This window comes from Gymnoscopelus microlampas, assembly GCF_963454915.1.
Source record: "Gymnoscopelus microlampas genome assembly, chromosome: 11".
Lineage (NCBI taxonomy): Eukaryota > Metazoa > Chordata > Actinopteri > Myctophiformes > Myctophidae > Gymnoscopelus > Gymnoscopelus microlampas.
Window position 1 is genome coordinate 11454863 of NC_139948.1, and position 27582 is coordinate 11482444.

Below are 27582 nucleotides of genomic sequence, written 5' to 3' on the forward strand. Positions count from 1 at the left end.
TTGCTTAATGTACTTATTACACAGCCTCGGGCTCTTGAAGAATTCAAATCAAAACAAAGCTCAGTTTCTGCCACAGACATTTAATGAACTAGAGATGGTCTTGGTAATCTCTCTTGGAGAATCAATTACAGAACACTGGGAATGGATACAGTTCAGATGTGGGCATAACGCCCTAAACTGAACATTACTTGGTATCCGACAAGGCGTATCTGAAGTGTCAGCTGGGTGGGTGTTAGTAATTCACAGCTGCAGATGGTGCTGGCTGGCTTTTGGATTCTCACTGCAGATGCTGTTTTTGAATTTGAACTTTCAGACTAGCATCACGATATTGGCATCACTTCTTTTTCTAAAACATTAAAATGTCCTTTTTTCAAAATTGCCTAAATAGCAGAACTACAAGCTCACAGCAGGTTGTAAAACGATTTATTGTGAGCTTGGCTATTGGCTATTTTCACTATACTAGAGGTTCAGGCCCTCACACCTATACGTCGCACCGCCGATCCGACAGATATGCCCATATTTGGAGATCCCTGATGTCATCATTATATGCCCATATATGGGCATGCCCCCTTTTGTACCCATAATGGAGCTGACTGATTTGTTTACACCTGATGCCATGACGACACATTGAGGTCCACTCCATATTAGGGCGTAGCTGCATTGGGAACCCAGCGTCCAGGCCAGCGCATTGGTTCTCTGAGACCCCCTCAGGGGTCCTTGGGGGGTTTCCAGGGGGTCCCCAACAAAATGAGTTAATGTAGCATCACAATCATTTTATCCATTTATACGTTGGCTATTCAAAAATAGCAGATATACAAGCTCACAGCACGGCAGCGCTGTGAGCTTGTACAAATGATATTTCTGAATTTCTTTGAAAAATACTGAAAATATTTGGAAAATATTGAGTAAAAAACATCTCTTAAACATATATATGTTTTTAATCTTCTCTTCTGGGGGTACCTGGCACAAAACATGTTCAGATGGGGGTCCGCGGTAACCTGACTCCGCCAGATGGTTCACAGGTTCACAAATACTGTAGGATGCGAAACAAATGTGTGAAGCTACTTCCAGCTGGTGGAGTCAGGTTAGGCCCACGGCCAAATACATATCAATTTGGGAGTCCTTGACATGAAAAACTTTGAGGACCACTGCTGTAGGGTTAGGGTTAGGTTCTGTCCTTTTCTGTCATGTAGCCTAATAGGCTCTGCACAGCAGCCATATTGGGAATGAATTGGGCCCCTTCCTTACTTCCTTCACAGGTGTTACCAATATTAATACTAATTAAGGCTCTGTTCCATTTAGTGTGGCATAGTGGTTGTTATTTTCAAGGACCTCCATAACTCTGAGAGTGTACAAATGGAACCAAATGGACCCTTACGGGTCCATTTGGTTCCATTTGTACACTCTCAGAGTTACACACCCACCATGAGGTGCCATTTTTGAACCAAAATGGAGTGTTTCTAGTGAGCCAACATGCACTATATCAGCACCCTGACCAGAATGGAACAGAGCCTTCATTAGTATCATTGGTAACACCTGTGAAGGAAGTAAGAAGAGGCCCAATTTCTTTCCAATATGGCTGCTGTGCATAGAGCCTATTCTTCTCCCTCTAATTCCAGACCGTTCGGGCGCCCCGTCTATGTGACATAATGGCTGGTGTGGTGGGTTGTAACTCTGCAGAGGTCAGCACAATCTTTGAATAAAACTCTGGCCCATAGCAGCAGTAGAGGAGTCTTTTACCACTTGTTAGCCAACATACATCTGTTGGCTTTTCTAGCTGACCACATTACTGTTTAACTAACCTCGGCGTCACCGGCCTTTACACCTACTGTTTAACTACTTAAACCCTTTGGTAAACTGTACCTGAGTTGGCTCTGTACTTGGACCGCTTTTTTCCTGTCCCCACCAAAAATAGCAGATCTACAAGCGCACAGCGCGGCAAAATGCGACGCGCTGTGAGCTTGTAGATCAGCTATTTTTTGGCTGATGTTCCCCCCAGAATATGGATGCTGGGATTCAAGTGGTTAAATGCCATTTGAAAAGGGCATCCTCACCCTGCCCTGTTGTCCTTGGAGGACCTTTGCTCTCTGCAGTTGTAGTGACATACAAACTCCTCTAGGGGGACACACATGCATACAGGCTGACATGCATAAGCACAGGTCACATCACTAGAAGGTTAAAATAAAGCCATTGGAGATTTCAGAAAGATTAGATATATGCATACTTGTGATTCTTAAAACAAACCCATTCTTGTGCCCCCCTAATGATCACTCTGCCTTTCAAGAAAGTTGTGTTTGGTGCATTTGATAAAAGCAAACTGACAGTCAGTCCCTCATATCAAACACATTTTCAATTGAAAAACATGATGCAGCTCGTCAGAAGGGAAATGCTAGACTGAGAGAAAGAAAGAGAATTTGGCAGAATTACAGAAACAAATTTCTCTCTGTTCTACCATGGTCCTCTCCTCTCCTCTCCTCTCCTCTCCTCTCCTCTCCTCTCATCTCCTCTCCTCTGAGTTTGTGAGCTCGGAGCCAATTCGTACCATATCACAGGTACTGAAGGAAACGTACAGCGTGACAGGGCTCATGTAATCTGTCACCGTGCTCTATCCTGACACAGGTCATCAGGTGGAAGAATATCACGCAGAGAAACAATCAAGGCCATCACACCAGGTAATGCAGGACGTCGCCATGCGTGTTATTACTCTGGGCGGGACTGAGATACAGTCAGTATGCCTAGCCCCATGGGACCAGTGGTGTAAAGTAACTAAGTATAATTACTCAAGTACTGTACTTAAAATGTTGAGGTATTTGTACCTTACTTGAGTATTTCCAATACTTTTACTTCTACTCCACTAGTCCTACATCTCAGAGGCAAATGTTGTACTTTTACCCCACTACAATTCTTTGAAAACTTTAGTTAGGCTACTAGTTACTTTGTAGATTTAGATTATTATTACAAAATATGCATTAACCACTTCAGCCCTATACATTTCGGCCATTTGAAAATAGCCAATCTACAAGCACACAATGCGTCGCATCGCATTGTGAGCTTTTAGATCGGATATTTGGACTTTTACTTGTAACAGAGTATTTCAATTTAGCAGTATTGATACTTTTTCAAAAGTAAAAATGTGAGTACTTTTTCCACCACTGCCTGGGACCATATTCAACCCCGTGGCTCCGAAAGAGGCTTTGCCATCTCTAAGAGGGTCTGTCTGTCTGTCAGAGTGTGTGTCTGCCGGCTGTCTGCCTGGAGCTAATTTCTCTGCTGGACCGATCTGTGCTAAACTGTCACTATATAGGCTATTATAACATAGAACCCCATTACTGTGTTTTCACATGTGCTCTGTGTTAAGTGGTCCGGTGGGTGGGCCACGTGCTTTTTGAGAGCATGTTTATTTGAATGATCAAGCCATCGATTGTGTTCCGGCTTGGGTCAATGGAACTAACATCAGAATACTCTTAAGTTCTTATTTATCGGTTTTAAATGAAGAATACCTTGATTTTTTTTTGTTTTTACATAATTGTTTTATATTAATGTTATGTTTTCTATGATGGAGGTCAATAGGGCTCAGATTGTCCAACTTTGACAGGGATGACGTGATGACATAAGCACGTCTTTGCTGTCAGAAAGAAACCACTTATTTCCATATTCTAGCTTTTTGTGTTTTTTCATAATTTAACGCCCTACCTGATCATAACTACAGCGTCACACAAAAGCAGTTTGTAGATCTGCTACTTTTGATGTTTTAGAATTTTAATCCTGAAAATAATCAGTTTTGGACATAATGAGGTTTCCACCGGACAGAGACGACATACGAGGAGTTGTGAGCTTGTCCATCAGCTATTTTCAAAGTGGTTTAATGACATAAAAAGACAAACGGTGCAGCCAAAATTACTTTGACCCGTCTAAAATGTAAATCCTGCACGGCGCTGCTTCTGTCCAGATCCACATTCATCAGCACAATCAATCAATCATTTTATATTAGCTCGCTCCACTGGAATAAAGCATTCTTCAACTATATACCTTCACTGAAGTTTCATAATCACTTTGATCAATAATAACCCTCACTCTTTCTCAACTGAAAGATTTTAACCACTTTATCTATATTTTATACGTTGGCTATAAGAAAATAGCAGATATACAAGGTTATACAGCGCAGCACGAACGCGTTGTAACGCGTGTATATCTGCTATTTTAGAAGATTTTCAAAAAATATTGAATAATTCTGATTATTATCGGCCAAATACACATCAATTTGGGGGTCCTTGGCATGAAAACGAACCACTGACGTAAGCAACTGGACCAAAGATAATTGTATCAGTGAGAGTACCCCCCCCCACATCCTTTGTCTCTCCTCATTCTCTGGGATGCTATTAAAACCAGTGAACTATGACCCGCACGCTCTGACAGAAAGTAATATGTCATGTTATGTCACAGATCTCAACAAATCAGGCCGTGGCTATTGATTCTCCACAGCAGACGGTCACTCGGGGCCTTTTTGACCCAGGGGTCAATAGGAGGGGTGACACCTCCACGTGACAGACAGGCTGCCCTCTGCGTCATTCAGCCGTGGCGAGGAGACAAGGGTCTTAACTCAACCCTATTGCTTTCACCTTCGCTCCAATGCTTTTAACTCTTAACCCAGTCAATCCGGGAACGCATCGACAAATGTCTTCTAAACAGTTTTCTGAAAACCGTATGTCGCTATTGTTACGAACATTCAGGGCATACTTAGGAAACATTCAGGGCATAGTTGCCAGCAATAGCCTATATATGGAGATCCCCATAGATGGAGATAATAGACCTGCAAAGTCGTCATAGAGACCCAAACGTGTCATTTGTACGGAGTCTGACATCAGCGAACCCTTCCCCGAAACTCTATGTATAGACATCGCCATCACGTCCAGGGCTGAAGTCTTGATCCCATATTTGGCCATAACTAACATCGGCAGCTCCATATAGGGAGACGTCTGACACTATCTGACATCATCATAGTGATGTCAGGACCGCAAGCCAGCATTATAAGAAGAGGCTCGAAACCTCTCAGATAGGGACATTCCAGAGCGATTCCGAGAGACATCTTAACTCTCTCCCGAGTACCAGGAGATTGGCTGGCCTTACAACCCAGTTAATCACAGATTGCATATTCAGGACGACTAGCTGGCCTTACAACCCAGCTAGGCCTTCAGAGTGGCTCTTGAGTCCGGTTCTAAAGAACCAGTCGATTATCATTGTTATATTTGGTCCCTCGTGGAGAGCCGGATTCAAAAGCTTACTGTGAAGGAGCAATATGCCAAAAGCCACAAAGAAAAGGAAACACGCAAGAGAAGGCAGAGTTCCAGTTCCTCCGCGACCGATCAGGGTTCGGCACGCAGGAGACGCTGCTCGAAGCCTAAACGACGGTCCCGTATGGTGACCCGTTCAAGGCAGAGCTCATCAGCGACCGATCAGAGTTCGGCACGCAGGGTAAATTCCTCCTCAACCGATCAGGGTTCGGCACGCAGGAGACGCTGCTCGAAGCCTAAACGACGGTCCCGTATGGCGACCCGTTCAAGGCAGAGCTCATCAGCGACCGATCAGAGTTCGGCACGCAGGGTAAATTCCTCCTCAACCGATCAGGGTTCGGCACGCAGGAGACGCTGCTCGAAGCCTAAACGACGGTCCCATAGGGCGACCCGTTCAAGGCAGAGCTCATCAGCGACCGATCAGAGTTCGGCACGCAGGAGACGCTGCTCGAAGCCTAAACGACGGTCCCATAGGGCGACCCGTTCAAGGCAGAGCTCATCAGCGACCGATCAGGGTTCGGCACGCAGGGTAAGTTCCGCATTGAAGAGACACTTATTTACTCAAGCGTTTGGCAATTAATGTGTTTATTGTGTGTACTGTAAAGCGTCCTTGGGTTTCTGAAAGGCGCTATATAAATCCAAGTTATTATTATTAAGTTCCTCCAGCGACCGATCAGAGTTCGGCACGCAGTAGACGACACTCGAGGCGCGAACGGCAGTTCCAGAGGGCGACCCGTTCCAGGCAGAGTTCTTCTTCAACCAATCGGGGTTTGGCAAGGAGGCACCGGTCGAGAACTCCCGTTAAGCGGCGACATGGCCCTCCAGGGGAGACTTTCTATCGGGGACCGGTACCCATCATACCGGTGGTCGCCTCTCCGGATCCTAGAGAATTCACAAGATTGAAGGGAGCATTGAATGATGCATTCCCTCCCAACACCTCAGAACGATTCAGGTTCCGCATTTTATGCGACCATCTGAAGCTGGAAGAAGCCCTCCTGGTGGCAGAGACCTACGTAGATCTCACCGGGCCAGGGATTGCGGCCTACTCAAGAAATGCTCACAATGCAACCTAACCCATCTGGACATTCTCCATGACGTACAATCTCGAGAATGGACGGAAGAAGGACAGGGGCCTGGAGAGGATGAACACCCGCAGGTCTAGAGACAACCGCAGGTCGCGAGCCGTGACAATCAACCAACGACGGATCACGACCTGTCACCAAGATCAGATGGGTTCCTGTACGTGGACCACTCTCCCAGAGGATGGGTTTTTGTCTGGACAGCCTGAGGTATGACGTCTCAGAACTGTGAGGGAGCTCCAAGTTCTGCACGGGGCGGCAAAATATCCTCCTCATGGGGCGGCGGGACGCATCTCTACTGCAAGTACTGCATGATGAGTCAGAAATGATGAGCAGACGAAGATGGAGACACAGCCAAATCCTCGCCGACCAGTTCTGGAAACATTTCTGGAGGTATTACCGATCAAACCTCCGAGTACGGCCGAAATGGCAGACCGAGATGGAAGACCGAAAGGAGGAATAGGAGAAAGAAGCGGATGCTAGGGAACATCCTGGAATGTTTACGTATTTCCACCGGAAATCCGGGGCGGCGTATGCCAGGAATGTTCTTGAAATGTTTACGTTTTTCCATGGTAAAACCGTGGGGCGGCTGTTACGAACATTCAGGGCATACTTAGGAAACATTCAGGGCATAGTTGCCAGCAATAGCCTATATATGGAGATCCCCATAGATGGAGATAATAGACCTGCAAAGTCGTCATAGAGACCCAAACGTGCCATTTGTACGGAGTCTGACATCAGCGAACCCTTCCCCGAAACTCTATGTATAGACATCGCCATCACGTCCAGGGCTGAAGTCTTGATCCCATATTTGGCCATAACTAACATCGGCAGCTCCATATAGGGAGACGTCTGACACTATCTGACATCATCATAGTGATGTCAGGACCGCAAGCCAGCATTATAAGAAGAGGCTCGAAACCTCTCAGATAGGGACATTCCAGAGCGATTCCGAGAGACATCTTAACTCTCTCCCGAGTACCAGGAGATTGGCTGGCCTTACAACCCAGTTAATCACAGATTGCATATTCAGGACGACTAGCTGGCCTTACAACCCAGCTAGGCCTTCAGAGTGGCTCTTGAGTCCGGTTCTAAAGAACCAGTCGATTATCATTGTTATAGCTATAATATCAGTGGTTCTCAGACTTTTTCATGTCAAGGACCCCCAAAAGTATTATGTATTTGGTCGCGGACCCCCATCTTCAAAATATTTTGTTCCCCCCCAGAAGCAAAGATTTGAGTTACAAATGCTTTAAAAATACTGTATATTCAAAGATTTGAAAAAAATATAGATTTTTCAAAAAATAGCAGATCTACAAGCTCATAGCGCGGCAGATCTGAGCTTGTAGATCTGCTATTTTTTAATAGTCCAAAGTATAACATTATAGCTAAAATAATCTAAAATGACATAGTATTCCCGGATTGAGTGGGTTAAAGGAACATACTGTAGTGTATACCATTGGTTCTCAAAGTGAAAATTTTTGCAAATCTTTGAATATCAGTGTTAATTTAAGAGTGCACATTTCCAGAAAATTCAAGATTAACCATCTAAACCCTATACAGTATACTTTGTTGTATGTTAAATAGGCTTTCAAAAATAGTGCTACGAGCTTGTAGAAATTCTATTTCCACAGAATGTTTGCCTATTTTTTTCCGAATGTTCACCTCATCATCATGATATGCCCAGAATTGGGACGCGGTCACTCATGGTCCTAAACAAGTCTGTCACAGTCAGTCAGTCAGTAAGTCTGCCCGTCCGTCTGCCTGCTTGCATCCGGAAGTGTGGCCAGTATATGACGTCAGTCACCTATGAGGTTCTCTATGCCTTATAAAGGATTCAGCACAGTTTTACCTTTATTGACCAGTATAAAATGATAAAGTTCAAAATACAAACGAGTCGAGATCTCCATATATACATATACTCTGACAAAGCCCCTGCTATGTAGTTATGTTAGACCAGAGTGATGTCAGACCAGAGCTCTGCTCGGCCTACATATAAGGTGTTGTAGATTTGTGAAGTCAGCCAGAGAGAACATTTAAGCTTCACTTGAGCAGCTTCCATTTCACATTCGGATTTTTTATAGAATGGCAGATCCAAAGGGCACTCAAGATGACCATGACTCTTCCACAGACCATGTGAACCATGATCCCCCTCTTGAGCCCATTGTGTCCCTTCCGGAGCAGGAGGTGGTGAAAACGTTAGAGGAAAAGGCAAGTCCAAAGGACACTGAAGAAGATGACCATGACAGATCCACCACAGATGATGCAAATCACGACCCTCACTTTGAGCCCATCGTGTCCCTTCCAGAGCAGGAGGTGAAAACTCTAGAGGAGGATGAGGTGGAGCTTTTCAAAATGCGGGCCAAGCTCTTTCGCTTTGATTCCGAGAATGACCCTCCAGAGTGGAAGGAGCGTGGCACCGGTGACGTGAAGTTGATGAAACACAAAGAGAAGAGCACCATCCGCCTACTGATGAGGAGAGAACGTACCCTGAAGGTCTGTGCCAATCACTACATCTGTCCAACGATGGAGTTGAAGGCCAACGTTGGCAGTGACCGGGCCTGGGTATGGTACACGGTGGCAGACTTCACCGACGGAAGTTCCAAAGCTGAACGTCTGGCAATACGTTTCGGCAGTCCAGAAAAGGCTCAGAGATTTAAGGTGAAGTTCGATGAGTGCAAGGAGGAAGTGAGTAAGTCTCGAGAGGAAACGGGAGGAGGGGACACGGACAGCAGCGACACGGACAGTGTGAACAAGGTGGCAGAGAAGCTGGAGGAGCTCTCAGTGAACGAGGAGGACGCAGTGTCAGAGACTCCCATACACTTTCCAGTCTGCATTCACTGAACCCCTCTGGGCTCTGGGTTGACAATGACTCATCTGTGTCTGTATCATGTGTCTTGGAGGAACACTAAAAGAAAGCAAAAGCTATATGAACTAAAGTAGCCTATAGCAGGGGTCTTCCAGGGGACCCTAGGGGTCCCGGACCCCCAGGGGGTCCTCAAAGTTACTATAGGGGGTCCACCAAATCTTTGTAATATGATATTTTTTACATTAACCACTTGAACCCTAGCATCCCTTTTCTGAGGAGAACTTTAGCCAAAAATAGCAGATCTACAAGCTCACAACGCCTCGCGCTGTAGATCGGCTATTTTTGGCGAAGAGGTTTGGTGTTGAGGGAAAAAAGAGCAGACCAAGTAAAACAAAAACGATGACACACAATTTTATACATAGAGGGGGTCTCTGCTTCATCTCTCTCTCAGCTAGGGGGTCCTTGGGCTGAAAATGTTGAAGAGCCCTGGCCTATAGTATTAGCAGTTATGTAGCTATGTAGTTACTGTACGTGTTCTTTACATGTTCTTTAAAAGTACGTCCACTCTGCCTGGTCCCTTCCCCAAACAAAATCAAATAATAAAAAAACATATTGATGATCAGTCTTGCCTGAATATGGAGAATGGTCGGTCCGAGATTATGAATTCACAGACCGGCCAATAATGGTCTAACAATGCAGTGGCTCCCCTGTGGATCTTGGATGTCATTTGGCCAATTTATGATATCAGTCTTCTAGGACGTATGACTCAGGCAAGATTTCTGCATATTTCAACCACTCTGGCTCCCCATTATTACTCTCCGCAGGAGAGTATTGTTTTCACTTTCTAAATATGACACACCGATTGGTCAAGCCTCACGTGACACGTGACAATACGGTGAAATACTGTATAAATACATGGCGTCACTTTGACAGTGTCTTTGCCACTGTCAAAGTGAGGTAAGACAGGAACCATCACGAAATGGCTGCATGGCTGATACATAATTGGCAGATAGGACAGATAGGACACTTATATAGACAGGAGGGATATGACACTTACACAGACGGATAGGACACTTACAGTACACAGACAGGACGGATAGGACACTTATACAGACAGGACGGATTGTACACTTATACAGACAGGACGGATTGGACACTTATACAGACAGGATGGATAGGACACTTATACAGACAGGACGGATAGAACACTTACACAGACAGGACGGATAGGACACTTACATAGACAGGAGGGATATGACACTTACACAGACAGGACGGATAGGACACTTACAGTATACAGACAGGACGGATAGGACACTTACAGTATACAGACAGGACGGATAGGACACTTATACAGACAGGAGGGATAGGACACTTACACAGACAGGAGGGATAGGACACTTATACAGACAAGACGGATAGGACACTTATACAGACGGATAGGACACTTATACAGACAGGACGGATCGGACACTTATACAGACAGGATGGATAGGACAGTTAGAACATAAGAATTAGAACATTCCCAACATTCCCAACACAAGTCTGGTAAGAGTGAGGTAAGACAGGAACAATCACGAAATGGTTGAGAAATGGCGGATACTGTAACAATTGGATAGGACACTTACACAGACAGGACTGAGGACGGATAGGACACTTACACAGACAGGACGGATAGGACACTTACATAGACAGGACGGATAGGACACTTATACAGACAGGAGGGATAGGACACTTATACAGACAGGACGGATAGGACACTTATACAGATAGAACATTCCCAATATTTCCAACAGCGGAGAGTTGTGCTCCGAGGAGCACTTTTTCTAGTTACAAATAAATAAACTACGATGGCGCCCTCCGGGTGCCAGCCTCTTCCCTCTTCAAATTAAGCCTCTTCCCTTCTTCGTCCCTTTTGCATTCGCTGTTACCCTTGTTGACGATTATGGCACGAACGTCACCCTACCTGAGAAGCCCTCAGACCTGTTTTTTCTTAATCATGTGCCTCCTCTTCAGGACAGTTTTAAGATTTTTTTAATTCTCCCAATTGCCTATTGCTCCCAGAGTTATTCACCGGACAGGGATTCGTGGACAGAATTCTTTTGCGGACAGAGATCTGGTGGCGTAGAGCATGATGATGATGATGATGATTAAAAAAGATAAATGGAAGGGAAAAAATTATGGCAGATGGGGGTCCGCGGCCAAATACATATAATTTTGGGGGTCCTTGACATGAAAAAAGTTTGAGAACCACTGATATTATAGCAGTTATGTTATAGTATCAAAAAACTGTTAGGATTTAGAAGACATTTGTAGAATCCCCAGAAGCAAAGGTTTGAGTTACAAATGTTTACTTTTGTAAAAATATATATATTCAAAGATTTGCAAAAATGTTTACGATTTTTCAAAAATAGCAGATCTACAAGCTCGTAGCCGGCCAACGGTTAGAGGCCCCTGCAACTAAAAAAACTACAGGTACAAATGCTAATTTATTCCTACTTCCTGGAAGCAGGAGCAGGTAGCTGCTGTTCAGTTGTAGGGGACAGATGACAGGCCCATCACCATCTCGGAGGATGGTAATGATGTGCTGATGATTTTCTTTCTTTTGTGTCCTATGGTGCAATATGGTCGTAGTCTGCTGTCTACGATTATGGAGATGGGTGGGTGGTTGTTGTTTCCTTGCTGCTGCGGGACACATACACATGTCTATGTTCTTGTTTATGTATGTTTAATGTGTTTTAGAGTTCTTAATAATCCGCTGTAGCAAATATTGCCCAGTGTGGGAAATATTAATTAACATGACCTTGATTGTCTACACCCTCCCCATTATAATAATTAATGGATTTAGCTGGTGCAACTATGCTCCTTGTCATGTGTTCCCACTCTTGGCCTGCACCATATCGTGGTGATGGGCCTTAAAACCAAGCAGACCTGGGCAGCAATCTTTAGGAGGGCCAAGTTCTTAAAGACAAGGCTGAATTTGCCTTCTTAGGGTGTCCCCACACTGTCCGCTTGTTATGAAAAAAGGGGAATTTGGGAAACACACATTTTGTTTCCATGACTGACCCAATGTAGAAAGACCGTCGGAGACTAGCGGCTCTGCCATGGTCATGTTGAGTAACAAAATGAGAAAAGTTGCACTCACTTTGACTTTTTTTTGGGCAGAAGAGTAGGAGAGTTCCTGAGAGAACTTTTAGCTCCTGCACAAGGTTTTGCATGCAGGAGTTCCCTCTGGATCAAACTCGTTTTAATGATGAATGATGAATGATGAAGGTTTCTTTTTTGCCATCTTATTGCCTTACTTGCCTGCATCTGAGGAATTTACCAGGCTACTTTAAAATATGCTTCAGAAACATTAAACCACCTATGGATGGCAATATTTACTAATCCTTTATTCAAATTGGCTAATGGGAGGACCGGCTGGCCGACCACGTCATCCGTCCCAATGCTACGCCCAAATATGGAGTGTGTTGTCTAACTTCAATGTGTTGTCATGGCATCAGGCGCAAACAAATCAGTCAGCTCCAGCAGACAGATACTTATTGTAAGCTCAAGACATATCACTCCAGATAGAGAACAGCGTAGGCAGACGGTAAATCAATCACAATTTCACAATCTACATAGGATCTACTTTAGAATGGCAGATCCAAAGGACACTCAGGAGGACCAGGATGCCCCCGAGGATTATGATTTCGAGGATTATGATTCAGAGGATTATACTTCCGAGGAAGATGTTGCATCTTCCTCGGAAGGGACACGAACCTCGCAAGGGACACGAACTGGGGGTCTTGGTTCCCAAGACCCCCAGTTCGTGTCCCTTGCAGAGAATGAGGAGGCGAAATGGTTAGTGGAAAAGGCAGGTCTAAATGACACTGAAGATGATGACCATGACTCAGACGATGCAAATCATGACCCTCGCTTTGAGCCCATCGTGTCCCTTCCAGAGCAGGAGGTGGTGAAAGAGTTTGAGGAAAAGGCAAGTCCAAAGGATACTGAAGATGACCATGACGCATCCACAGATGATGCAAATGACCCTCACTTTGAGCCCATCGTGCACCTTCCAGAACAGGAGGTGAAAACGCTAGAGGAGGATGAGGAGGAGCTTTTCAAAATGCGGGCCAAGCTCTATCGCTTTGCTTCTGAGAGTGACCCTCCAGAGTGGAAGGAGCGTGGCACCGGTGATGTGAAGTTGATGAAACACAAAGAGAAGGGCACAACCCGCCTACTGATGAGGAGAGAACGTACCCTGAAGGTCTGTGCCAATCACTACATCTGTCCAACGATGGAGTTGAAGCCCAACGTTGGCAATGATAGGGCCTGGGTATGGAACACATTGGCAGACTTCACTGATGGAAGACCCAGACCTGAACTTCTAGCAATACGTTTCATCAATGCAGCAAAGGCTCAGGAATTCAAAGCGAAGTTTGACGAGTGCAAGAAGGAAGTCAGAAAATCTCGAGAGGAAACGGGAGATGATGTGGAAAGCGTGAACAAAGTGGAAGATAAGCTGAAGGAGCTCTCAGTAAAGGATGACAAGCCATTAGATGGAAACAGCAAGGAGAACAAGACAAAGTTTGATGAGCGCAAGGAGGAAGTCGAAATATCTAAAGAGGACACAGGAGATGACACGGACAACAACGTAAACGAAGCGGCAGTAACGGAGAACAAGGCATCAGACAAGACGACGTTTGAGTGCGAGGAGGAAGTCAGAGAATCACAAGGAGAAACGGGAGATAACGTGCACAGCAACATGAACAAAGTGAGAGAGAAACTGGAGGGGCTCTCAGTAAAGGAGCACAGAAAGAAGAAGAAAGAAGAAAGAAAGAAGGAGAAAGAAGAAAGAAAGAAGGTAAAAAATATATTGAACCAATGAAAAACCAATTAAAAAGCGCTTCTGACAAAACCAGTCCACTCCATTGGATCTTCAAACTTTCTGCTAAACCAACGAAGTCCACCGGAGTTAGCTGGTTTTGCTGACTCCAGGCTCTACAACCTTTTGACCTCCAAACTCATTGTGAGCTTGGAGGTCCATTCAGCTGTTCTTATCAATGATGAACAAAACCTCCTAATTCCACTTTTTTCATTTCTTGAAAAATGAACATTTTAGCTGGTTCCTGCCGGACAGCAGAGATATATAATATATACAGTATATATGGGGTGTTATGAGGTTTTTATGTTCATTGGACTGTCACTTATGCCCTAACATTATTTATATTTGAGAATAAATACAATAATAATAATTTATTGTCATTCATATGAATGTACGCTATAAAGTGTTTAGATTGAAAAAGAAAAAAAATAGGAACATTTTCATAATCACAAGGTTATACTGTATATCAATGCTTATAGTATCAGAGATTTTACTATTCAGTAAAAACAAAATGTTATTTTGAATACCACATATTAATGTGTTATGGCTACAACGCACAATTTGTTGAAGGTTTGTTACAAAGCTTTCACTGAAAAAAGGGGGGGAAAGCATTTTTTACTTCATCCTTTGAGATTTGTTTTTGTCCATCTTAGTCAACAAAACAAAGTTATTTTATTTTAATGTAATTATTATTTAAAGACGGGGTGCCGTTATTTTCAGTAATCCCCCCCCCCCAAAAAAACATAATCATCAGGTATTATGGTTATACTAGGAGGAAGATTGTTTTAAAAAAAAGTGTACTGAAAGTGTTTTAATTATGTTTTTATGTGGACATGCCTCCAGTTCATTAAGTATACCTGGTTCTCACCTTAGCACCTCCTCCACCACCTTAGCACCACCCACCTGTCCTAGTCCCTCCTCCTCCTCATGCCCACACCTGTTGTGTTATGATAATGAGGGGGAGGGTATATTTTTACTGTGTCATTAAAGTGCTGTTTTTCTATTGGCACGTTTGACCCTCAAGGTTTCAGCCTCCAGGAAGAAACTCAAACTCCAGGAAGAACACATAAAACAACATACAAATACCACCAGGGGGCTTAATGAAGTTCTATCAACCTCATAGACACATGAAAAACAGAAAAAGTGCAAAACAATGGCACCACCTCTTTAAATATTGGCATTAAACTGAATGACTATCTTGTTACCCTGAATGACACATAAAGGGGACTAGTGACCATGCATAAATACAAACTAATACAAATAATTAACACCTCCGTGACAAGATGTCCAAATGTCCAATATCCAGTTATTGAAATATCCATGTTAGATGTAAACAAACTTGGTCCGCTCTGGACATAGCAAGCCACACAGCTGTGATTAATTCCATCAGATTACTGAGCGGGAAGGGGGGAGAGGGGAATCACAGCTAAAAGGAAATGTCTTTGCTACCAGTAATAATAGTTCATAGTAGGGCTGTAGTACTCGAGGCCGATCTCGGTCTCGAGACCGCATTTTGATTTACTCGGTCTCGAGACCGGTCTCAAGTCCGCATTTTGATTTACTTGGTTTCGTCTCGGTCTCGCCCATGATTTTACTCGGTCTTGACTCGGTCTCGGACTAAGGGACTCGGGACTCTACCCCCACCGAGTCCACTCGAGTCCAAGTCACTATAATGCAATGAAATAATTTTATTAAACCCATATTATGAGAAGCCCATTCACATTAACATTATAAGAGAGCTGTCTGGTGCTTATGGACAGCTATCAAATAATAATAATTTAAAAACAATCTGGTCTCGGTCTCGACTCGGTCTCGCCTCCTGTCGGTCTCGACTCGGACTCGACCCCCTCCCTGGCCTTCCGGACTCGGTCTTGACTCGGACTCGCCCCCCCCTCGGACTTGGTCTTGACTTGGACTCACTTTAGGTGGTCTCGACTACAACCTTAGTTCATAGAGTCACTATTGTTATTACTGAAGGGACTACATTTAATCAGTATTTGTGGGCTGTTGTAATAAGTGTCATTCAGGATAACACCAGTAAAACACCAGTATCTTATATTAAAATTCAGTTTGAGCTTCAATAATGCATTGGCTCTTGTGTTCAAAAATGTCACAAGATGTTCGAAATTCACGTGGGGCGCCAAAAGGCACCGCTTACTTCACACTGGTTTTGATTGTTGTTAGGCTTTCCACCAAAAATAAATCAACATGTATAAATAAGGCATCAACTGTACAGTGTGAATACTTTGGAAAGTATTTGGTGACACATTTTCGGATCATTTATTTGTCACACTCCCACCAGTGTGTAAAGACCTTCAGTCCTAAACCGGAAATGAGCTGCTTAGTGATGTTCCAAACAGCACAGATTATGTTCAAGGCTTATAATGTTACTACCAGGTAACATACAGAAATTGTTTGGAGAACTGGAGGGGGATTATAATATAATTAATTTAATTTTTGAATATGCATTTTCTGTTAATCAGAATTAATTGCTTTCATTTGTTATATTGTTTTTTAAAAGTTGCCATATTCTAAATAAACTTTTCAATCAAAATGTTAGGTGAAATATTCATGAGATATTCACCTTTGAATAAAATGCCATGCCCTCTACAATATTAATTGGCTTGTGACTTACATTTTCGATTGGATTTTAGATATTGTTGCGTCACGTGCACATCATTTTGTATGGTTCAGAAACACGTTTTCTTGAGCTCTCTAGGGACCCCATTTTGTTTTCATGGGCCAATAATGGACTGCTTCAGTATGTGTGCTGATAGCATATACCAGGTTTTGTGGTTGTTATATGGAAATATTTGTTAGATCACCTTTGTGTGAAGCCACACCCTCTAAATATTTATTGGCTCATGAGCTTCTTTTTTGACCTACAAGCTTGTCTCATGCTTGGATTTTAGATATTGGTCCACAAATTGTGTGTAGACATCTTCTTTGAGCTTTTTAAAAAATACGAGAAGTAGGAATTTAAGTGTTTTTCTTCAAATTAAAAATGGTGGAAATCTAAGTAGGCAGAGATTATGGTGGCAACGTTGATTCTCACGAGGGATTGTGTAAAACATGTCATACCTTAGGTCAAACGGGACATGAGATGCCCGTTCAAAATGTGTTTTCTTGGGCCAGTAATGGAGAATCAGCCTCTACTTATGTTGTCTGATATGCATATAGATATGCTCTCCAACATTAATATTCTTTGAGGCTTTGTTTGTTGATGTACAACATGTCTCATGCTGGGCATTTTAACTATTTTAGAGTCAGGATCGAAGTTCGAAGTTGGTCGACTAGAACCATCCCTGTTAGGGCCTATTAATTAATTGTGATTCTGTACAGATTGCCATAAAGAATCTTGGAGCCAGCTGTCATTGTCAACAGCTGCTCCTCAGAGCCACCTCTATGTTTGTTGACATCAGGTTCCTAGTGTTACCTTGATATTGCCTTCATTGACTCCATATCTAGATACCTCTATATATAGTTAAGACTGAAATGTAACTCCATATTTGGGTATACCTGACATATTGATGGTGTGAGTGTTGAGGCTGCTCAGCTTAAAACAGAGTGCGACCTGAAGAGGGCTCAGTATAGCAAAGATCCAAATTCGGAGCTGTAAGAATAATTTGTTTGTGGTGACATAACATAAATTTTAGGCTTGTAATCAATCATTGGTTATTTCTTGCCGGAAACCCCTGGAGCAGGCCGGTGGTTCCCAGTTAACCACATTTGTTGGTTGAACTTCCAGGACGCACAATGGCTGAGACGATCAACATGGAGGAGGTGAGGGAGGAACAAGAGGGAGATGCATCCAACAGCAGAAAGCAGCCAGTGGCCCAACGGGTCAAGAAGCTATTGATGCGGAACCTGCTGGTGATTCTCACCCTGGCAGGGGTGATCATCGGGGTTTTCATCGGATTCGGTGTGCGCAACGCGGAGCTGAGCCGGACCCAGGTCATCTATCTGGGGTTCCCAGGAGAGCTGCTCATCCGCATGCTGAAGTTGATCATCATTCCTCTGGTGGTGTGCAGTTTGGTGTCCGGAGCAGCCAGCTTAGACCCAAAATCCCTGGGCAAGCTGGGTGGCTATGCCATGCTTTACTTCCTGGTCACCACCCTGATCGCCTCTGTCATCGGGGTGAGTCTGGCTTTCATTATCAACCCCGGGTCGGTCACCGGCAGCAAGCCCATAGTGCCAGGTTGGGAGGATGACATTCCCCAGGCCAAAGAGGCTGTGGACTCGTTCTTGGACCTGGTCAGAAATATCTTTCCCTCCAACTTGGTGACTGCTGCCTTCCGGTCGTATGCCACAAGCTACAAGCTGGTTACCAGCAATGGCACAGAGGGAATGCCCAACGTCATTGAGAAGGTGCCCTTTGGAACAGAACAGGATGGCATGAACATTCTGGGTCTTGTGATGTTTTCAATCGTGCTTGGTGTGGCTTTGAGGAAACTTGGAGAGGGGGGAGAGATCCTCATCAAGTTCTTTAATTCATTCAATGAAGCCACCATGATCCTGGTGTCTTGGATTATGTGGTATGCCCCTATCGGTATTATGTTCATTATGGTGGAGAAAATTGTAGAGATGGAGGATGTTGGCACACTGTTTGTCAGTATGGGAAAATATATAGCCTGCTGTATCGTTGGCATGGCCATCCAAGGTGTGTTGGTACTGCCTGGGATTTACTTCCTCTTCACCAGGAAGAACCCTTATACCTTCTTGTGGGGGATAGTCACTGCTCTGACAACAGCCTTTGGAACTGGCTCCAGCTCTGCCACCCTGCCCCTGATGATCAAGTGTGTAGAGAACAACGGTGTGTCCAAACACATCAGCCGTTTCATTTTGCCCATTGGTGCTACGGTCAACATGGATGGAGCTGCTCTCTTCCAGTGTGTGGCTGCTGTGTTCATCGCCCAGCTCCATGGCATCCATCTCAGCTTTGTCCATGTCATGATCATGCTAGTGACAGCTACAGCCTCAAGTGTGGGCACGGCGGGGGTACCTGCAGGGGGCATCTTGACTCTTGCTATCATCCTGGAGGCGGTCGGACTGCCCATTAATGATATCTCTCTCATTTTGGCTGCTGACTGGCTCATTGACCGTGTCTGCACAGTGATCAACGTGGAGGGTGATGCAATTGGAGCCGGGATTTTGCAGCATTTTGTGGACCGCACCTCTAAAGGGACGGAGGCGGAGCTAAGCGAGGTGAGGATGGATGAGAAAGACCCACCGTTCATTCAGAAGAAACGAGACGGACTGGGTCACACCGAGGGGGACTCGCTGTGTGACAAAGAGTCAATCATTTGCTAGCCTTGACGGCTTTGATCACAATGCCTCTGAGAGTGGGTGAAGGTGATGAAGAATAGGGATGCAGAGATTAACCAATTTTACTATTAAATTGCAGCTAAAGGGTTCAACATCCAATTTACTACATCTTTGCCATCACATGCAGCTTTACACCCAAGTGAAAGTAATACACAAATCAGCTACAACACTGGTTTACCAGAGGACATGACTGGTGCTGTGCAGGTTTGTGTTAATCAAGATACAGGTAGGCTACTGTACATGCAACGAAATGTTGCTGTAACGTGCTAAGAACAGCAATAAGATGTACATAATATAATTTTGTAATAACTAATATGATACTAAATAATAACAGTACAGTATAGATTTATAGAATGTGCGGTGAGGTATACATCTATACATCAAGTACACTAATCTATGTGCATTAACAGTGTAAGCAAAACAAGCATGGCTCTATTACTGTACAGATGAATGCAATATGTTTTTTTTTATCTCCACCAGCCCATCTCTCCCCATAACAGCCAGGGGCGGGAGATTATTTCATCCCTGTCTGTCCGTGTGTCCGTGACAGCTAATCTCGGACACCACTAGACCTATATCAGCCTGACACTTTGCATGCATACCCGGCCAAGGAAGGACCTCTGCCCCAAATGTTTCAAATGTAAAAAAAAAAGAAAGAAAAGAAAATGATGAAAAAGGCAGTGTTACAATACAAAGTTCCAAGTGGAACCTTATTTCTCCACAAAAAAAAAGCCAAGCATGTGCAGGAGGTAAGAGAGAGTGTGGAGGAACAGTGAGGGACTATGGTTTGGTGTAACAACAGACCCTGCCTGCAGACCAGAACGGTGATGATGGAGAACCCTTTATAAGCTGTACAGTCCTCAAAGTGGCAACCTGACCACTATATACATCTTTGACTGGGGTCCCCCAGGGGTCTATACTCAGACCCTTTCTTTTTTTCCACTCCACCAAATCTCAAATTGTCAAATCAAATCCTCATTTCCTACACTTGTGTCCTTTCCTTGTGTCTTTGTCCCTCCTCTGAGGACTCGCTATCGTTCGAGCACGAATAAGAGACATGACACGAGTGGCAAAATGGCAGACCAACTTCTACTTCCGGTTTGAGTGAGGACATACGTAGGAGATAGGACAGAGCAGGATAAGTACCCGAGATGCAGTGTGTGATGTGTGTTTTGGCTTTTATTTTGATAGCGTCAGTGAGACAGAGACAGTAAAGCAGAGAGCAGGGGAATGACACAAAGCAAACAGTCCGGACAGCCGGGAGGTTTTGAACTAAGAAGACATTTTGTGCCCATGTTGCATGGGCACAAAAAGAGCTTTGTTGCCTACCGAGGGCTGTGTCAGGTGTGGGGTGCAGTCATTAGGACACGAGAAAGCTGTGAGGGATAATGGAGTTTGTATACGACAGGCGGTGCAACCGTTCACATTTGTGGTGCACCCTATGGGCAGAAATGAAAGTGGTTGTGGAGGTGTGGTCTATTAGAGGCTCCTCAACATGCGATTCCAATTTGGGTATTACTGGATGTTGTGTTCATTCATTTGTTTTTGTAAGAAATAGGCCCCACCCACAAAAAGGCAAATTACAGGCAATCGGTATGGAGTATCATATGTGTTTCTTCTACAAACAGTGACATTTGTAGCATTTGTGGCACCCTCAATGGGTGGAGGTGAAATCGCTTTCGGCTCTGCTTTGTTTAGAGGCCCCTCGATATGTGATAAAAAATTTGGGTAGATCGGATGTTGCGATCATGAGTTGTGGCATTTTTCTGTTGCAGCCAATCGGAATTGAATAGGAAAAATCTGTAGGAGCAAAACGTGTGTTTTGAAGAAAACGTGAAATGGCGGAAAATGGGTGTTGCCCTTTCTTTGATTGTATAACCTACTATGGTTGAAAAGTTATAAGCCAAAACTACCAGGGCGATTTGAACATTTTTTGGTAGAGGTTCTTCCTTTGCCTACTGGAAGTGTGTGTGAAAAGTTTCACACCGATCGGTCAAGCAGTGTTCAAGATTAGCTATACATACAGTAGACACACAGACAGGGACAAAAACATAAGCTCCCGCTCCTGGCCATTCTGGCCTGGTGGAGATTACAAAGACATTTTGTGGTGAACATACAATAAAACCTGTAATTTAGGAATGTTCATGTGATTTCATACATCTAGTGTTGGAATAAATCTATGTGCAATAAACCGCGGTTCTTCGTCAGATTATAATTGTAACATCAACAGCTATAATTGTTACATCCCTAATAATGAAGTCACCTATTTTTTGTTGTTGATATCTTGCAACACACCAAATGAACTTCAAATCTAAAGCCCATGACCCACCTAACTCCAACACACTTTGCTAGTCTGGGATGGCTCAGGGGTTAAACAAATAAAAATGGGATTGGTATAAGATAGTCAAAGAGGGCAGTGCCCTCAATACCCTCATACCTGACTAACTTCTCCAAAGTGAGTGACACCCAAAGCCACAATACTAGAGGGAGCGACAACGATCTGGTACTACCCAGATATAGAACAAATGTGGAATGCCCTGACACCATCCATAAAAAAATGTGAATCACTGGTTTCTTTCAAAACTAGCCTGAGAAACTATCGGGAGACCACAAGGGGAGGTGCACTGTCCCATAGAAAGGAGGTGTCATTAGAACGATTACCCATTTTCGCGGTCACTACGGAGACCTCACACCTATGCTGCACTGCCCCTCCGACCAATATGTCTGAGTCGTAATGTTGAGGGCTTTGTCAGAGTCCACGTTGTATCCGTCTGTCTGTGTCCCTTTTGTGCCCATATATGGAGATGTCTGCTTCTGGAACTCCTTATATGATTATGGCTGAGTCAGAGTGACGTCAGGTCCGCCGGCCCTCCCATTAGACAATTTTAATATAGGATTGAATATAATGGGAAACAGACTCTGTCCTTGGGTTTTGCCCAAATATGGAGATACCTGATGTCATGGTACTGATGTCATAGATCAGGGGTTTTCAACTGATTTCGACCCAGGGACCACCATCCTGACTAAAAGCAACCTGGGGACCACCACTATTGTGCGTGGCGGGTCCATCATAGACCCACCCCACACAATAGTGGTGGGGGGTTCATGTACCACAGGAAGCTGGAGAAAATAGCTATAATATCAATATAATATCTAATAAAATACAGCGATTTTGTTTGAATATGATGGAAAATGATTAAGGATTACTGTGATTATGGTAAGCACACATTTCATATTACACACACACAATACAGTAAGAACTCCTGTAAGTTATTAAAAGTAAAACAAAATTTTTTTTAAAATAAAAGTTTTTTTTTTTTTTTTTTTTGGCCAGGGGCCACCTGCAATACCTTCGCGGACCACCAGTGGTCCGCGGACCACCGGTTGAAAACCCCTGTCATAGATGACGTCAATCAGATAACGACTGTGTATTTGTTCTTAGTTTTGGCCCAAATATGGAGATACCTGACATCAAGATACTTATGTAATAGATGACTGACGTCACAATCTGGCCTCCACATACTCTGGTAATGGCTACTTCACAAATCATCATCACCTATATTTATACTCGGGAGTACTGAGGGGCAAGCCCTCATTTCCAATGAAACTGGGGTAAATTATCTAGCTACTGTGACATCATCAGAATACTCTGTTTAGGGGCTAAACAAACACAAAAACAAGTCTTGTAATTTTCTGTATTACTCTGGTGTGAAGGGCAGATGCAAGAGTGCAAGAGGGGTGGAAAGAGAAGGAGTATTATCTGTACTGCGACCATTCGTTCTGTTTTGCTCTCAATTTGGAATGTTGCGTAAACACCAGTGCCAGGGAGGTCATACTGCTTGAGTTGAATCTGTAGCAGCAGATTTGGTTGCTTGGTATGACTGAAGTTGTTGTTACCATGGTACATTTGGACTCCGAGGCCTACTACAGTGACTCCGCTCCGGGGGACGAGAATCTGCTGGTGCATGTGCCCGAAGGAGCCAAGTCCCAATGGCATCATATAGAAAACCTTGACCTGTTCTTCCAGAGGGTCTATAACCTGCATCAGAAGAATGGATTTACCTGCATGCTACTGGGGGAGATCCTTGAGCTGGTTCAGCTGCTGTTTGTGGTGGGTTTCACAGTGTTCCTGGTCAACTGCGTGGACTATGACATCCTCTTCGCCAACAAGTATGTGAAACACACAAACTCGTCTAAAGTCACCTTGCACGATGCCTTCCTCCCTGCTGATGTTTGCAGTTCCCATATCCATGACAACACGTTTGTGATCTTTGTACTGGTAATCTCTGCCATGTTCTGGCTGCACAGACTTGCTAAGTTCATCTACAATGTCTACTGCTACTGGGAGATCAGATCATTCTACACTAGTGCCCTCAAGATGACCATGTCAGAGCTGACCTATACAACGTGGCAGGAGGTTCAGGCCAGAATCATAGAGATCCAGAAGGAACACCAGATTTGCATTTACAAAAAGGAACTGACGGAACTCGATGTCTATCACCGTATCCTCCGCTCGAAAAACTACATGGTTGCCATGGTGAATAAGTCTCTCCTTCCTGTACGTTTCCGGACGCCTTTACTCGGAGAGATTGCGTTCTACACGTGCGGTCTTAAGTACAACTTTGAGCTCATCTTCTTTTGGGGTCTAGGCTCTCTGTTTGAGAACGAATGGAGTCTGAAGCAAGAGTACAAACAAGCAGGCAACAGGCTGGAGCTGGCGGACAAACTCGCATCTCGTATATTGTTGATTGGAATTGCCAATCTTTTGCTATGTCCGGTCATTCTGGTGTGGCAGATACTCTATGCCTTCTTTAGTTACACTGGTGTGATCATGCGGCAGCCTGGTTTTCTGGGAGCCAGGTGCTGGTCTCTCTATGCTCAATGTTACCTGCGTCACTTCAATGAGCTGGACCATGAACTCATGTCACGTCTCGGCAAGGCAGACGTGGCTTCATACAGGTATATGAACAGTTTTCAGTCCCCGCTGGTGACTGTGGTGGCTAGGAATGTAGCATTCTTTGCTGGCTCTCCCCTGGCTGTTCTTGTCGCCTTGACTCTCTATGACAAGGATGTTGTAGCAGTGGAACACGTCCTCACAGCCATCACGCTGCTCGGACTGTGTGTTACCGTCTGCATTTCATTAATTCCGGACAAGCACAGGGTGTTTTGTCCTGAGCAGCTGTTGAGGCTGATCCAGGCCCATGTTAATTACATGCCGGACCACTGGCAGGGAAACGCACACAGACATGAGACCCGTAACCAGTTCTCTCAGCTCTTCCAGTACAAGGCTGTTCTAATCCTGGAGGAGCTGATCAGTCCAGTGGTGACTCCCTTCATCCTGATCTTCCACCTGAGGAGAAAGTCTCTGGACATCATTGACTTCTTTAGGAACTTCACTGTGGAGGTGGCTGGGTTGGGGGACACTTGCTCCTTTGCCCAGATGGACATTAGGCAGCACGGACACCCTGCGTGGACGTCAGAAGGGAAGACGGAGGCGTCTTTTTACCAGCAAGCGGAGGATCGAAAGACAGAGCTGTCTCTGATACACTTTGCCATTACCAACCCCCAGTGGCAGCCTCCCCATGAGTCCAGACACTTCATTTGTCAGCTCAAAGAACGGGTCCAGAGGGAGGCGACCTGGGCCCTGGCAGACCCGCACACAACCACCTCACTGTCCCAGTCTGATCCAAGGAGTCTCATTGGCAACTTCTTGGTAGGCCCGCCCACATTAGCCTATCGTCATTTTTGGCCTGGACTTTGACCAATCACGCAGCTTAAGGGCTGCTCATACAGGGCCGTTGGCCACGCCCGAGTCACAAGTAGACCAATGGCAGGCTCGGGGACTGATGCACAACAGTTTCTGCAACAGTGTGAGGGAGGGATAGCTGACGAGTTCAGTTCTATCAGAGTACGGCCTCAACTGAAATGAGCTCTACATCAGTGGTTCTCAAAAATGTTCATGTCAAGGACCCCCAGATTGACAGTTATTAGCCCGCGGACCCCCATTTGAAAAGATATGCCAGGGACCCCCATAAGAGAAGTTTTTTTTACGGCTCTAGCAGTGCTTCTCAACCATTTTAATTTTAAACAAGGACCCCCAGTTTGACATGCTAATGCATGTCAAACTGGGGGTCCTTGTTTAAACCAAATGGACCCTAACGGGTCCATTTGGTTCCATTTGTATACTGTCAGAGTTACAGACCCAAAAGGGTCCATTTGGTTCCTAACTATCCATCATTTAGCTGGGGACCCCCTGGAACTCCCTCAAGGACCCCCAATGCTCTACATGCATGAGCACCACAAACGGCATCCTTGGGGCGAGCTGTCTCGTTATACATGGCACAGACAGGAGAGCAACGACAGCATCCCCGATAATAATATGAGGCCACAAGTGACCTCAGCCCTCACTCCAGGCACTTCCCCCAGTCCCACACCTTCCCCACCTCAGTCTCTTGACCCAGTGCTATTCCCTTGGCTTCAGCCATCTACAGCACCAACACAGGCCAGGAGTGGGCGCCGCTACAGAGCAGCAGCCATTGTTACGGAGGAATGACTGCTGCAGCTTCTTCAGGTGCACAGGGGGCAGGGTGGTGAGGTTTAAACACGTTCCCATGGGGGGCGGGGTGCGGGCAGTCTGCCCCACGGCACCATGATGGCACGGGCTCTGAGGATGAGATGCCTCCTCGCCAGTGGTGGACAAAGTAAACAACCCCATTACTTGAGTCATACTGGCCAAATATTACATTACGCCAGGTGAAAGTTCATTAATCAAATGTTTACTCAAGTTAAAGTACTTGTTTTAAAAAAATACTTTGAAGCACGCATGCATGCACACACACACATGCAGGAAATAAATGGTATAAATCAAATCATCTTCCCTTAACAAACATCCCAAGAAAAAGAAAAAGTAAAACTGATTTCGAACTGAAATCTGTGCCTTGTCATGCACTGTAACTGATAATAAATACATAATGACCACAATGTCACATCTGTCCTATAGTACTTACAGTATATACCACAATCTCGGCACCAAAAACAAAAAAAAAGTTAAGTATACATAGATACTCAAATAAGGCTACAGTTATAATAATGGGGTGGCTTCCATGTGGATCTCAGGGGGTTCTCCTTCCATTCCGACATCTCGCCACTCCGACTAGTGGCTTCCGCGTGCGGTTAGGGTTAGGGTTAGGGTTAGGTATAGGGTTCGTCAACGTCGGAAAGGCAACATGTCGGAAAGGCGAAATGCACCCGGATCTCAGACGTCATGTGGCCAGCCATCTATGATGTCATCTCTTTAGGTTTTTTCACTATGAATGATTCGATTTATAGTGAGGAATTATTTTGTAGGCAAAACATACCTACCTACCTCGTCATTTCCGTTCTCTACAATGTATCTTAAAATAACTTTACATTGTATTTTTGAATGTACATTTCTGATAAGCAGCCAGTAACAGAAGCTTTATCCTCTGATCATTTTCAGAGCTTCCGTGCTCCAGACTGTATGACGGAAGCATTTGAAAATTGTGGGAGGTAACAGTCTGGCTCGGGAGACTACACTGCACATGAATGATGCCAGTGTGATGGGAGCTTATATGCTGACATGGCAACATTAATGCTTTGCGCTGAAGTGATGTCAAAACAACGATAATGTGTCGCAGAAGATCTTCACAGAGGGTGTTGCGTACCTCTGGAAAAATGTAATAGTCTGGTTGGGATGATGAAGTAAATTCCATTGCCATGGACACGCAAGGGAACACATTCACTTCCTTGTTTACATTTTGTGAAGCTGTCAGTGAGTTGCGGACGGTACTATGAATGCTCCAAACTCAGAATGTTGTGAGACACGTGTGATGTGATGTCGTTCAAAACTCACTCAAAGCAATTCAATCGACCTTAACAGTGAAAGTGAGAGAGGGAGAGAGAGAGAGAGAGAGAGAGAGAGAGAGAGAGAGAGAGAGAGAGGAGGTTGAGGCACAGAGAGATGAGAGAGAGAGAGAGAGAGAGAGAGAGAGAGAGAGAGAGAGAGAGAGAGAGAGAGAGAGAGAGAGAGAGAGAGAGAGAGAGAGGGAGGGAGGGAGGGAGGGAGGGAGAAAGTGAGACAGAGCAGAGGATGATGTGCTTGGCTTGCTCTTCGACTGCATTTAAATCAGAGGGTAAATCTGCAGTGTTCCCAGGGGGCTGAGATGAGCCCCCTAATCCGCAGGCTGC

The 27582-nt window shown here is 44.7% G+C and overlaps 3 protein-coding genes across 3 annotated transcripts; all 3 read left to right on the plus strand.

Annotated features, from left to right (window-relative positions):
* Nucleotides 1-6382: 6382 nt before the first annotated feature.
* On the plus strand, nt 6383-9214 carry LOC311054593 (ran-specific GTPase-activating protein-like; the record flags this gene model as incomplete). Its single annotated transcript, XM_084070600.1, has 2 exons — nt 6383-6580; nt 8555-9214. 2 exons carry the CDS (start codon nt 6383-6385, stop codon nt 9212-9214), a joined length of 858 nt encoding a protein of 285 aa, XP_083926726.1.
* Nucleotides 9215-17805: 8591 nt separating this feature from the next.
* Nucleotides 17806-19359, plus strand: LOC311054594 (neutral amino acid transporter B(0)-like; the record flags this gene model as incomplete). The annotated part of the gene is made up of 1 exon (XM_084070601.1): nt 17806-19359. The coding sequence occupies one exon, from the start codon at nt 17806-17808 to the stop codon at nt 19357-19359; it is 1554 nt and encodes a 517-aa protein (XP_083926727.1).
* A 3913-nt stretch (nt 19360-23272) lies between these two features.
* On the plus strand, nt 23273-25135 carry LOC311054596 (autophagy-related protein 9A-like; the record flags this gene model as incomplete). The annotated part of the gene is made up of 1 exon (XM_084070603.1): nt 23273-25135. The coding sequence occupies one exon, from the start codon at nt 23273-23275 to the stop codon at nt 25133-25135; it is 1863 nt and encodes a 620-aa protein (XP_083926729.1).
* Nucleotides 25136-27582: the final 2447 nt, after the last annotated feature.